Source organism: Staurois parvus, unplaced genomic scaffold (assembly GCF_062004578.1).
Source record: "Staurois parvus isolate SC_StPar_1 unplaced genomic scaffold, SC_StPar_1.0 ptg001041l, whole genome shotgun sequence".
NCBI classification, from domain to species: Eukaryota; Metazoa; Chordata; class Amphibia; order Anura; family Ranidae; genus Staurois; species Staurois parvus.
The window spans coordinates 201,292-214,876 of record NW_028318837.1 but is presented as its reverse complement, the minus strand read 5'-3'; the positions used below and the strand labels follow the sequence as shown (position 1 = coordinate 214,876).

Here is a 13,585-nt window from a genome sequence, read left to right as displayed (position 1 = left end):
AGCTCTTCAGGTGCAGAGACTGATGCAACTGGCTCAGTGTTTTCTGTACAGCGCTATGGATTATGTTAGAGCTACAGTATATACAGTAAACATACATTTATAATGGTGTGTGATTTATTTATTTCAGGTACTTATATAGTGTTGTCAATTTACGCAGCACTTTACATATACAGTCATGGCCGAAATTGTTGGCACCCTTGATATTTTTCCTGAAAATCAAGTATTTCACACAAAAAAGGTATTGCATTAACACATGTTTTGCTATACACATGTTTATTCCCTTTGTATGTATTGGAACAAATATAAAACAGAGGCAGAAAAGCAAATATGACATAATGTCACACAAAACCCCAAAAATGGGCTGGACAAAAGTATTGGCACCCTTAACTTAATATTTGGTTGCACACCCTTTGGAAAACATAACTGAAATCAGTCGCTTCCTATAACCATCAATAAGCTTCTGACACCTCTCACCCGGAATTTTGGACCACTCTTCCTTTGCAAACAGCTCCAGGTCTCTCTTATTGGAAGGACACCTTTTCCCAACAGCAATTTTAAGATCTCTCCACAGGTGTTCAATGGGATTTAGATCTGGGCTCATTGCTGGCCACTTCAGAACTCTCCAGCGCTTCTTTGCCATCCATTTCTGAGTGCTTTTTGACGTATGTTTGGGGTCATTGTCCTGCTGGAAGACCCAGGATCTTGGACGCAAACCCAGCTTTCTGACACTGGGCCCTACAGTGCGACCCAAAATCCTTTGGTAATCCTCAGATTTCATGATGCCTTGCACACAGTCAAGGCACCCAGTGCCAGAGGCAGCAAAACAACCCCAAAACATCATTGAACCTCCACCATATTTTACCGTAGGTACTGTGTTTTGTTCTTTGTAGGCCTCATTCCGTTTTCGGTAAACAGTAGAATGATGTGCTTTACCGAAAAGCTCTATCTTGGTCTCATCTGTCCACAAGACGTTTTCCCAGAAGGCTTTTGGCTTACTCAAGTACATTTTGGCAAACTGTAGTCTTGCTTTTTTATGTCTCTGTGTCAGCAGTGGGGTCCTCCTGGGTCTCCTGCCATAGCGTTTCATTTCATTTAAATGTCGACGGATAGTTCGCGCTGACACTGATGCTCCCTGAGCCTGCAGGACAGCTTGAATGTCTTTGGAACATGTTTGGGGCTGCTTATCCACCATCCGGACTATTCTGCGTTGCAATCTTTCATCAATTTTCCTCATCCGTCCACGACCAGGGAGATTAGCTACAGTGCCATGGGTTGCAAACTTCTTGATAATGTTGCGCACTGTGGACAAAGGCAAATCTAGTTCTCTGGAGATGGACTTGTAACCTTGAGATTGTTGATATTTTGCCACAATTTTGGTTCTCAGGTCCTCAGACAGTTCTCGTCTCCTCTTTCTGTTGTCCATGCTTAGTGTGGCACAGACAGACACACAATGCAAAGGTTAAGTGAACGTCTCTCCTTTTTATCTGCTTTCAGGTGTGATTTCTATATTGCCCACACCTGTTACTTGCCCCAGGTGAGTTTACAGGAGCATCACATGCTTGTAACATTCTTATTTATCCGCAGTTGTGAAAGGGTGCCAATACTTTTGTCCAGCCCATTTTTGGAGGTTTGTGTGACATTATGTCGAATTTGCTTTCTTTCCTCCCTTTTTTTGTTTTGTCCCAATACACACAAAGGGAATAAACATGTGTATAGCAAAACATGTGTTAATGCAATACGTTTCGTGAGAAATACATGATTTCCTGGAGAAATATCAAGGGTGCCAACAATTTCGGCCATGACTGTATATTGTACATTCACATCAGTCCCTAACCCTCAAGGGGCGTACAATCTAAGGTCCCTAACTCACATTCATACATACACATACTAGGGACAATTTAGACAGGAGCCAATTAACCTATCAGCATGTCTTTGGAGTGTGGAAGGAAACCGGAGTACCCGGAGAAAACCCACACAGGCACAGGGAGAACATGCAAACTCCAGGCAGGTGGTGCCATGGGTGGGATTCGAACCAACAACCCTAGTACTGCCAGGCGGAAGTGCTAACCATTTAGCCACTGTGCTGTGGGGGATATTAGAGTGTAAGCTCCTACAGCTCTGTGGAATATGTCATAGCTATATAAATGTGTAATAATAGTGTGGTGGAACATTAGAGTGTAAGCTCCTCTGGTTCAGAGAGTGGTATGACTGGCTTTGTATTCTATGTACAGCGCTGTGCAATATGTCAGAGCTATATAAATGTATATTATTATTAATAGTGTGTGACTTTGGTGGGACATTAGAATGTTTGGTTAAAAGACTGATGTGACTGGCTCAGTGTTCTCTGTACAGCACTACAGACTATGTCAGAGCTATATAAATGTATAATAATAACAGTGTGTGACTGTGATGGAATATTAGAATGTAAGCTCCTTTGGTCAAAGACTGATATATAAAAAATATATTAGGCTGCATCTACATTTGAACATTCCGTGAGCACGTGAAAAATACTCATTGTGGTGCCATTCATTACTAATGCAACTCCAAACACAACTGGCTCAGTGTTCTCTGTACCTCACTACAGAATATGTCAGAGCTACAGTTGTGTCCAAAATTATTCAACCCCCAATGCTGTAAAGGGGTTTAGGGACTATAGTGTACATTTGGAATTGTATTCAGAATCAAATCCTACAAGGACGTTGTAACTACCCAAATGCAACTAAAATGACATCAATTGTTTATGTAATACAGTAGTAAATGGTTCTTATGTGGTTTCTTCATTGCCACAATTATTCAACCCCTTAAAGACTACCACTCTGAAGAACAGAGGTTCATACAGGTGCTTTCCATCAGGTATTGAAAACACCTGTGGATGTCACCGAGCAGCAATCAAGCATAATAAGCACCAATTAGGCAGCTTTAAAATGACTGTGATACTCAGCTCCTTCTAGACATTTACTGGTGTGGTTACAAACATGGTGAAGGCAAGAGAATGGTCCAGGAAGACAAGAGAAGAGGTGATTTCTCTTCACAGGAAGGGCAATGGCTATAAGAAGATTGCAAAGATGTTAAACATACCAAGAGACACCTTAGGAAGCATCATTCGCAAATTCAAGGCAAAGGGCACTGTTGAAACGCTACCTGGTCGTGGCAGAAAGAAGATGCTGACTTCGACTGCTGTGCGCTACCTGAAGCGTAGAGTGGAGAGAAGTCCCCGTGTGACTGCTGAGGAACTGAGAAAAGATTTGTCAGATGTGGGTACAGAAGTTTCAGCCCAGACAATAAGACGCACACTGCGTAATGAAGGCCTCCGTGCCAGAACTCCCAGGCGTACCCCCTTGCTGTCTCCAAAGAATAAGAAGAGTCGACTGCAGTATGCCAAAAGCCATGTGGACAAACCACAAAAGTTGTGGGATAGTGTTCTGTGGACTGATGAAACAAAATTAGAACTGTTTGGGCCCATGGATCAACGCTATGTTTGGAGGAGGAAGAACAAGGCCTATGATGAAAAGAACACCTTGCCTACTGTGAAGCATGGTGGAGGGTCAATCATGCTTTGGGGCTGTTTTGCTTCTGCAGGTACAGGGAAGCTTCAGCGTGTGCAAGGTACCATGAATTCTCTTCAGTACCAGGAGATATTGGATGGAAACGTGATGCAGTCCGTCACACACCTGAGGCTTGGGAGACGTTGGACCTTTCAACAGGACAATGATCCCAAGCATACCTCCAAGTCCACTAGAGCATGGTTGCAGAGGAAAGGCTGGAACATTTTGGAGTGGCCATCGCAGTCACCAGACTTAAATCCGATTGAGAACCTCTGGTGGGACTTAAAGAAAGCAGTTGCAGTGCGCAAGCCTAAGAATGTGACTGAACTGGAGGCCTTTGCCCATGAAGAATGGGCGAAGATACCCGTAGATCGCTGCAAGACACTTGTGTCAAGCTATGCTTCACGTTTAAAAGCTGTTATAACTGTAAAAGGATGCTGTACTAAGTACTAAGATTGAATGTCACTTGGGGGTTGAATAAAACTGATAATGCTGTGAGCACAGAAAAGACATTTGTGGTTATTTCATTATAACTGTTATGTTATATTTGTCTGACCTACAAGTGCCTCTTTAATGTAAATGTAAGCAAGATGACTGAATGATCAAAAGCAATGTCAAACTGGCCAAAACACTCAATTTCAGTGGGGGTTGAATAATTTTGGACACAACTGTATATAAATGTATAGTGTGTGACTCTGGTGGAACATTAGAGTGTAAGCTCCTTTAGTTCAGAGATTGATGTGACTGGCCCAGTGTTCTCTGTACAGCACCGTGGAATATGTCAGAGCTATACAAATGTATAATAATAATACAGTAGTGTGACTGAGGTAGGTCATTAGTGTGTAAGCTCCTGTGACGCACAGGCTGATGTGGGTCCATCAGGTCTGCTCCATCTTTCACTGTTTATAATTTATTTACTAATTTCTGACAAAAAAGCATTTATATTTACAACACACCATCGTAATATCTGTTAAAATCTATGTTTGTTACAATCAATATTTTCTACTATTTCACTATGAGGGTCACAGACTGATTCATTGAGCATCGTCCCCCTTACACTGAGACCAATCTTCAATAACTCCCATTCCATTTCTCGGTGAAGATTGGGATTGTTCTGCCTGAACTCATCTGGATATCTTTCTGGTCTGGTGACCTCCCAGTAATGGTGCTCCAGGACGGAGTATACTGTCGGCTTTATAATGGGATTTCCAGATGCATTCTGCTGTTCTGTTATAGATCTCCCTCCTCCACCTGTGTACAGGGAGACTGCACATTATAGATCCCCCTCCTCCACCTGTGTACAGGGAGACTGCACATTATAGATCCCCCTCCTCCACCTGTGTACAGGGAGACTGTACATTATAGATCCCCCTCCTCCACCTGTGTACAGGGAGACTGCACATTATAGATCCCCCTCCTCCACCTGTGTACAGAGAGACTGCACATTATAGATCCCCTCCTCCCCCGGTGTACAGAGAGACTGCACATTATAGATCCCCCTCCTCCTCCTGTGTACAGAGAGACTGCACATTATAGATCCCCCTCTTCCACCTGTGTACAGAGAGACTGCACATTATAGATCCCCCTCCTCCACCTGTGTACAGGGAGACTGCACATTAAAGATCCCAATCCTCCACCTGTGTACAGAGTGACTGCACATTATAGATCCCCCTCCTCCACCTGTGTACAGAGAGACCGCACATTATAGATCCCCCTCTTCCACTTGTGTACAGAGAGTACAGAGAGACAGTTCTTGACACGCAGTAATGTGAACCTAGCCTACTAGTGGCCACCCCCGGTATAAGGCTTGGTTCACATATATGCATTTTGCGTTTGATGGTTCTCCAGTGCTTTTTGTAGTTTGTTTTGCGTTTTTCTACACACATTTTTGATGCGTTTTTTTTTTTTTGTTAAAGTGGAATTTTTTTTGCTGCTCTCAAAACGTGGCAAAAACGCACTACCATGTATTTCAGCAGCCTCTCCATCGAACTCTATTGTAAAAAAAATGGTTTTAAAAAAGTCCCCGACCCTTTCTAAAAACGCAGCGGCTCAAAAAAGCCTAGATGTGACCATGTTCCATAGGAAACCATGTTAAATGGACTGTAGTGCGTTTCTGCAAAAAGCACTAAAAAACGCATTGGTGTGAATGGAGCCTTAGCCTTCTAGAGCCCCCTCCTCCGCCTGTGTAGAGGGTGACCACATCACAGCCCGGAGACACTCAGGAGTCTCACAAGGGATCGGATCATCAGAAAGTTTGTAACTTTTCCAAACTTTCTTCCTGCTAAATGTTCTCTGTGCGGGAAAAAAAACTTGCAGGCAAATAAAGTTATTTTACATTTTGAAAAAGTTCCTTTTTTCCAGCCCAGTCTCTCGGAATTCCATTCCCAAATCTCCGCCTGCAGTAACATTCAGATCCTTTCCTAGACTTCCTGTGAGTGCAGCCCCCTCCCTGCCTGGCTGGCCTGCTACGTGGTACACAGCTCACAGAGGAGCACAGAGGGAGCAGGTCCTTCGGTTCTGGCCCCGAATTCCCAGGAACCTCACATTCCATGTCCCGGGGGGAGAAGGACTAGAGGGGGTGAGTATCGAGGACTAGCGGGGGCAAGTATCGAAGACTGGCGATGGTGTAAAAAGTTCATGGAGCGCCTTTGAACTTTACCAATAAGACCGTAAGTTTAGCTTTTTTTCACTTTTCAAAGAGTTGACTCTTTCTTGATTTTGTAACAACGTTTCAGTTTTGGGGGGGGGGGGGGATTATAGTCTGTGTTGCGCCCCGTACACAGACAAAGGGGCATTGGGCATGCCTTGAGCATTGTGTCCAGTGGCACCATCATCTTCCTTTACTGTTGAAAGTCAGGGAAAAAGGAATACTGTATTGGAGCTGCCATTGGCAACATTGGTCTGGAAATGCTAACTGCCTGGCTGTCTCTGGGTTAGTGCTTTAAGAGCCATCACCAGGGCTGTGGATAAGGGGGTACCACCAATCCTCCTGTACGGGGCCCAGGCAGCTGGGTGAATCGGATGTGGGCAGGGAGGGTGATCAGCATGGTGGGGGGGGGGGGCAATTACTGGAACCAATCCCCTGTATGGCTTTCTTTGCAGCAGCTGAAATCTGGCTTCTTCTCCTCTCCCTCCTGCTGGCTTTCAGCTGCTGCAGCGGGAGCCATAAAGGGGATTGGTTCCAGTAATTGCCCCCCCGGTGTACCTATCGCCCTCCCTGTGCATCATACATTTCCCCCTGCTGCCCATGCCCCCCCCCCCCCCCCTGTGTGCCCAGGGGTGTATTTACCACAAGGCAAACAAGGCATTTGCCTAGGGCGGCATTTTTCAGGGGGGCAGCATTGCTCCCCGGAAGAAGGAATACACGCAACATGGGTACCAGGTGGGATCCAAGAGAGGCTGCGGGCTGCTTGATGGTGTATGCAGAGCCCAACTCTCATTCCAGGGGATGTCTGGATCTGTGAAGGTGAGTGGTTTTCTCTCTTGCCCAGGGTGGGGTGTCAGGGGGGTGGTGTTGGTTGGTATCAGGTTCTCTCCATGGGGGGGATTTTTTTGCACAAAACCTAAACACACCACTGTGTGTGCCCCCAACCTCCCCTATTTCCCACCAGCAGCTGCAAGCACACAATAGGATCCTTCAGGATGAAAAAGTTGGGGAAGGGTCCTCTAAATATGTCACATTTACCAGCCCTTTCCTTTTCTGAACGAACACAATAAGTGATTGATAGCAATCACTCACTGTGTTCATTCATAACTGAAGCCTAGTAAACTGTGTTTTTGTTTTGTTTTTTGATGGGGGGCCCTGTCAGGCTGTATGGGGCCCCGTGGTTTCTAACAGCAACTCTGGCTGTCACTGTTGCATCAGAATTCAAGATTCGTAGCCTTGTTCCAGGGCAGCAAAGAAAAGACGGATCAGTAGGACACCAGACGTAGAGGTCCTCGATGGTGGTCCTCCCGTTATTTTGTAAATCTGGGAAGTGAGGCCCCAAATATGTATCTCCAGCTAACAGAATAAGAAGTCATTAGGCTTGGTTTAGACATACAGATGTGACCGAGTGCAGGCGTGTTTCCACGCTTCCATTCATTTCAATGGGCTGCCCTACGCACAAGAAGCACTTAAGAGAACTCCCTGAGGCTAGGTCCACATATGTGTGTGCGCGTTTGTGCACGTGCGTCGCAGATACAGCAGACCATTCATTTGAATGGGCTGCTGTACCTACAAGAATTGCAGGAAAGAAGTCTCCAGCCCTTTTTTTTTTTTTTCTAAAAACGCACCACACGGAAATCCATGGTGCTGCAGCTTCACGTGTGCCAAAGTGTGGGGGTGCTATTAGGAATTAATCTGCTGAACAGCATTCCCGACCCTCACATACGTGAACCTAGGCTGACTCTTTTTCCCTATTCCTAAAATGCGTATGGTGCATGCAGTTTGGCACGTGCGAAAATGTTTGCAGATGTGTAGGGGAGCGACCACCGTGGAGGTAGGCATCCTTAAAGAGCTGGAGATCTACCTGAACAACATGGGAGAAGTCAAAGATCTCCGGGCACCTCCTCACACCCGATTTAAACCTCTAATTACTGTACTACCGTGTCACAATTGCGTGCATTGCGCGGCAATCATGGGTTTAAATCAGGTGGTGAGGAGGCAACTTATCGCCAACACACTTGGATCGCTTTGCAGAGGAGCAAAAGTATCTGCTGCACTTGTAAATGAGCCTTTAGTTGCATCTAGCAGCGGAACTCTTGGGGCTCGTTCAAATGTAATGTTGGGGGGGGGGGTAAAACCCTGCGGTTGAGTCACAGTTTTGCTGCCCCCAATCCCTACCCCCTTTAACTGCTGAGGCAGCAGCGAAAGGTATACACATGATGCAGCACTAATTACAGCCCCCTGTTGCATTTGGTGGGTGCTACTACCTGTCAGTCAAGTAGATGGGGCCAATCTGTAAGTGCCTCACAACTGAATGCTTCTGCAGGGTCCAAGGGGTTAAACCAGATGGTGAGAAAGCGACACAATGCTGCCTGTTTAACCATTTGTTTGCTTCATTTGCCAATCCCTATCTCCCCCCATCTCCTCTTTACCTGTTATGCTGGGTTTTCTTTAAAATACATAATCACCTGTCTAGCAGATACAACATTGTCCTGCAGCAGGGGTGTCCCTAGGCAGGTGCTGGGGGATGCGCGCCGCACCGGGTGACACCTCTGGCACAGGGTGACACCGGACCCGCTCCATGAAAAGGTAAATTTTAAAGCAAGCCCACGAACCCCGCAGGATGGATCGGATGTGCGGATTAAGCATAAGGGATCGGAGTCTGATCGATTATCCTCCCCAATCCGCAGATCCCATCCATCCTACGGGGATCATCAGCTTGATTTACAACTTACCTTTTCGTGGAGCTCGTGGAGAGATCAGTTATTACCGTATAGGTTGCATGCCGATGATCCCCGCAGGATGGATCGGATCTGCGGATTGGAGAAGATAATGGATCGGACTCTGATCCTTTAAGCTCAATCCACAGATCCGATCCATCCTGTGGGGATCATCAGAGGGCTGGTCACCGAGTGTTCCCTCATTGGGTGACACCAACCCTAGGGACGCCCCTATCCTGCAGCAATCTGCTCTTTCAGCCTCCTGCACCACTAACTGGGTCCTGCCAGTACACCTGCCTGTAGAGGGTTCAAGCAGCCCAGCCCCCGACAACCAAATCAAGCCCACAGCTTCCTGGGATATGTGACGGGAACATGGTAGAAGGCTGTGGGAGTAGGACATGTCATTCTCACCTAGGTGGGAACTGAAGTAGCAGGTGAGATGCCAGGAAAAAAAAAATAGCCCCCCCCACCCACAAAAAGGACCACAGGCAGGGGCGGACTGACAACTCATGGGGCCCCCGGGCAATAGGGGATCATGGGGCCCCTGTGTCCTTGCCCAAATGCAAAAAAACCTATGAAAAAGGTACCAGGGGCATCTCATGGGGCCCCCCACTGACCCCGGGCCCTCGGGCAGTGCCCAAGTTTCCAAATGGTCAGTCTGCCCCTGACCACAGGCTATTATTAGGCCTCGTACACAGGGCTTTTATGCAGCCACTTTTAGTTTTTTTGTTTTTTTTTTACTGCTTCCAAATGGCCCTCTATGTTGCCCTATGTGTCCATGCACACATAGACTTTTAGAAGCTTTTAGTAGCATTTACCAGCAGGAGAAAAAAAACCCAGGGCCAGTGCATCCAGGAACATCAGCCTTTTGGCAGAAAAAATGCTTGACATGTGTAAACGGCCAGAATAAATGATCATTCTGGCCAATGAAGTGAATTAACTCCCAAGAGCTTGACACTTGTCAAAGCACCTAAACGCTTGTAAAAGGGTTAGACACTCTGACAAGCGTCAGGAGTTTTTCTGGCAAATCGCTGCTGCCGATAGGAGGAGCGTTTATAAAACGTCCTGTGTGCATGAGGTCTTATTGTGAATGGGGGCAGAGCCATTGACCTAAAGTAAATTTGTGGACTGAAGCAGTGGTGTATTTAGATTTTGTGCTGCCCTAGGCAACACAAAAATTTGCTCCCCCCCCACGCAGAAAGAGCCTGCCATTGACCAACAACACCCCTGCCCTCCATCCAAGCCTTGCACTACCACTGCCCCCCATACACCAACCACCATCCCCCATGGTGAGAGAGAGAGAGATACTCATCTTCACAGCTCCGGACAACCCCAGGAACGAGAGTCGGGATGTGCATACACCATCATGAAACCCACAGGTCCCCATACCACATGTCTCTTCTTCCTTCTCTTCTTCCAAGGGGCAGTGCTGCCCCCCTGAAAAATGCCGCCCTAAGCAAAGGCCTTGTTTGCCTTGTGGTAAGTACACCCTTGGACTGAAGTCCAACTTTAATAAAGCCAGTTCATTGGCTCTCCATAAATCGGGGTACCCTTGAAGATGGGTCACCTGAACTGAGAAGCCTATGTATATTTGAACCAGGAGGAGAGCTAGTCAGACATTCTGGGAGTCCTAAAGAGTTTTGATAAATCCACAAATGACAACAGAAGACCTAAGGCAGCCGACATGTTTTGGGGACCAAAAAATCCCCCTTCATCAGGGCTGTGCTGCTGACACAGGTTTTCACTTACTGATCACCCTCCTTGGTCTAGACCAGGGGTGGGCAACTGTGGCCCTCCAGCTGTTGGTGAACTACAAGTTCCATCATGCCTCTGCCTTTGGGAGTCATGCTTGTAACTGTCAGTTTTGCAATGCCTCATGGGACTTGTTGTACTACAACAGCTGGAGGGCCACAGTTGCCCACCCCTGGTCTATACTGATAATTCCAGGAGTATTGCTATAGGAGTCCTATATACATGTCTAAAAGTGCTAAAGCCCTTAGAAGGGGTATTGCTTGGCTCCCAAAAAACGCACTGTGGCCTTTTATCTCCTGTTGGGCACTCATTCTGGTTCAAAGAACCCTTGTTTTCTTGGCACAGGTTCCTTTAAACCAGAGCTGCACTTTTGCATCTGATCCCTCGGGGGTGGAGTATTGACTTGTAGGCAGGGGCGGACTGACAACTCATGGGGCCCCTGGGAAATAGAGGATCATGGGGCCCCTGTGTCCTTGCCCAAACTCAAAAAAGCCTATGAAAAAGGTCCCAGGGGCATCTCATGGGGCCCCCTGCTGACCCAGGGCCCTCGGGCAGCGCCCGAGTTTTCAAATGGTCAGTCCGCCCCTGCTTGTAGGATGTTTCCATTTGATTTACAAACTGGGAAAAATTGTAAAAATGTTGCCAAAATCATTTCCAGGTTGATTTTGTACTGGGTGAGTTTGTCGTTCTAGAAGGTCTGGGGGGGGGTCACTCCTTACAAATTAAAGGAAGTCGGAATTAATCTGTGCCCTCCTGCCTCTGTTGGGGCACCAACCATTGGGAAGCTCAGATTGAGCATCGCTGCAGAATGTGGTCCCTGCATGAACCGCAGCCTTCCAGCTGTAATGTTACCTTTGTACCTCCAACAGGATATCCCATGGGAGGCACCGGTCAACATGGCACATGCCAACACCATCATTGAGTATAAATGGCAGTTGAGCCCACTGCAGTGCACAGCATTCCATATCACTGAATAAAATGTGTAATAAAAACAGCACATTTACATTAGTTTAGGAGGCAGGAAGGAACCAAGGAAAGCAACATATATCCAGATGATACTTTATCTTTCAATGTGTTTTTCATGTATGTATACCGGAAATAAATACTTCTGACACCTACCTGTTTTTCTTCACATCTAGTGCCTGAATTTGAATCGGTATCACCATGGCCCGCTGGGTTTGCTGCGCCTCCCTACTTCTCCTCGCCCTCTCAGTCAACGCTCAGTATGAACGTTACAGCTTCAGAAGTTACCCCCGAGATGAGCTGATGCCCCTCGAGTCTGCCTATAAGTACGGGCTGGACCAGTACACAGGCGAGAACTGGCCAGAGAGCGTCAATTACCTTGAGATAAGCTTGAGGCTGTTCCGGCTCTTGAGGGACAGTGAGGCCTTCTGTAATATAAACTGCAGTACAGCCCGGGTAGATAACAACCCTCCGCCGCAGGGTCTGGAAAGTGGGAATCGGTCCCAGGGTCGGTTTAATGACTTCCCCGAGCTCAGGGTGTTTGGAGATGTTCTGATGAGAGCTCGCTGCCTGAAACGTTGTAAACAGGGACTCCCTGCCTTCCGTCAGTCTCAGCCCAGCAGAGAAACTATGCTGGAGTTCCAGACCCGGGAGCCCTATAAATACCTGCAGTATGCCTACTTCAAGACCAATAACCTACCCAAGGCGGTTGCAGCTGCCCATACTTACCTTCTGTTGCACCCTGATGATGAGATGATGAAGAGGAACATGGCCTATTATAAGAGTATGCCAGACTCCGAGAACCATATCCAAGATCTGGAGACCAAGAACTACGAGAATTTGTTCATCAGAGCTGTGAGGGCCTACAATGGAGAGAACTGGAGAACCTCCATCTCCGACATGGAGCTTGCCTTACCAGACTTCTATAAAGCATTCCAGGAATGCACGGCCTCCTGCGAAGGGTCCAGAGAGATCAAAGACTTCAAGGACTTCTATCCATCAGTGGCCGACCACTACACCGAAGTGCTGAGATGCAAAATGAAATGTGAGGATGACCTCACCCCCGTCATCGGAGGATATGTGGTGCAGAAATTCGTGGCCACCATGTACCACTATCTCCAATTTGCCTATTACAAACTCAATGACGTTCGGAATGCCGCCCCTTGTGCAGCAAGCTATCTGCTCTTTGACCCGGATGATGATGTCATGAAGCAGAACATGGTCTATTACCAATACCACAGGGAGAAGTGGGGCCTTTCAGAGGAGAAATTTAAGCCCCGGCCTGAGGCCGCCCTCTACTATAACATCACTACCAAACAAAAAGAGATGTACGAGTTTGCCATTCAGAACCTAGTAGATGACGATGAAGGAGATGTGGTGGAATACCTCGATGAACTTTTGGATGCAAATGATTTTTGAAAAATTTTTATGGTGCTTTTCTTGGTACTGGACACTACAAAGTCTATGACTTTCTATGGGTTGGTGTCAACTGTTTTGATGTTTTTGGAATAAAAAAATATTGTAAAAGGCCAGAGAGTCATGGTGTATATTTGATGAGTAGCTAGATTTTAGATATCTGCATAAAAAAGAAAATGTCTCCCTCCGTACAGATTACCCCATGCCCTTTGGAAACCATAATTTCAGATTTCATCTGCAGAATGTGTATGACATTTGGTATTGCAAGCTCAGACATGACATTCATCAGGGTCAACGATATTTATTGTCTCGGGTACAGGGTTATTTAATGAAAGAACGTGCAAGCAACATTATCTGATGTCAACTAATCAGAAATAATTCCTCAACTAATCCAGGTGTATGAATTGGATTCTGGATGGTTGCTGTGGGAAAGGACAGCCATGCATGATCTGATGCCAGTGGCCGCTATAGAAATCGGGCAACAGAGGGCTCACCTAGGATGAGTTGTACACAACTTACCAACTTCTTGGTAAATCTTGGAG

General features: G+C 46.6%; 1 protein-coding gene across 1 annotated transcript; it reads left to right on the top strand.

The window, feature by feature from the left end:
* Window positions 1-5,980: 5,980 nt before the first annotated feature.
* On the top strand, window positions 5,981-13,156 carry CRTAP (cartilage associated protein). Its single transcript, XM_089657910.1, has 2 exons — window positions 5,981-6,214; window positions 11,804-13,156. The coding sequence occupies exon 2, from the start codon at window positions 11,829-11,831 to the stop codon at window positions 13,044-13,046; it is 1,218 nt and encodes a 405-aa protein (XP_089514036.1). The 5' UTR covers window positions 5,981-6,214; window positions 11,804-11,828; the 3' UTR covers window positions 13,047-13,156.
* Window positions 13,157-13,585: the final 429 nt, after the last annotated feature.

Bases quoted from the DNA above. Each gene is read 5' to 3' on its own strand.
- CRTAP (XM_089657910.1), top strand. From the start codon at position 11,829: ATGGCCCGCTGGGTTTGCTGCGCCTCCCTACTTCTCCTCGCCCTCTCA.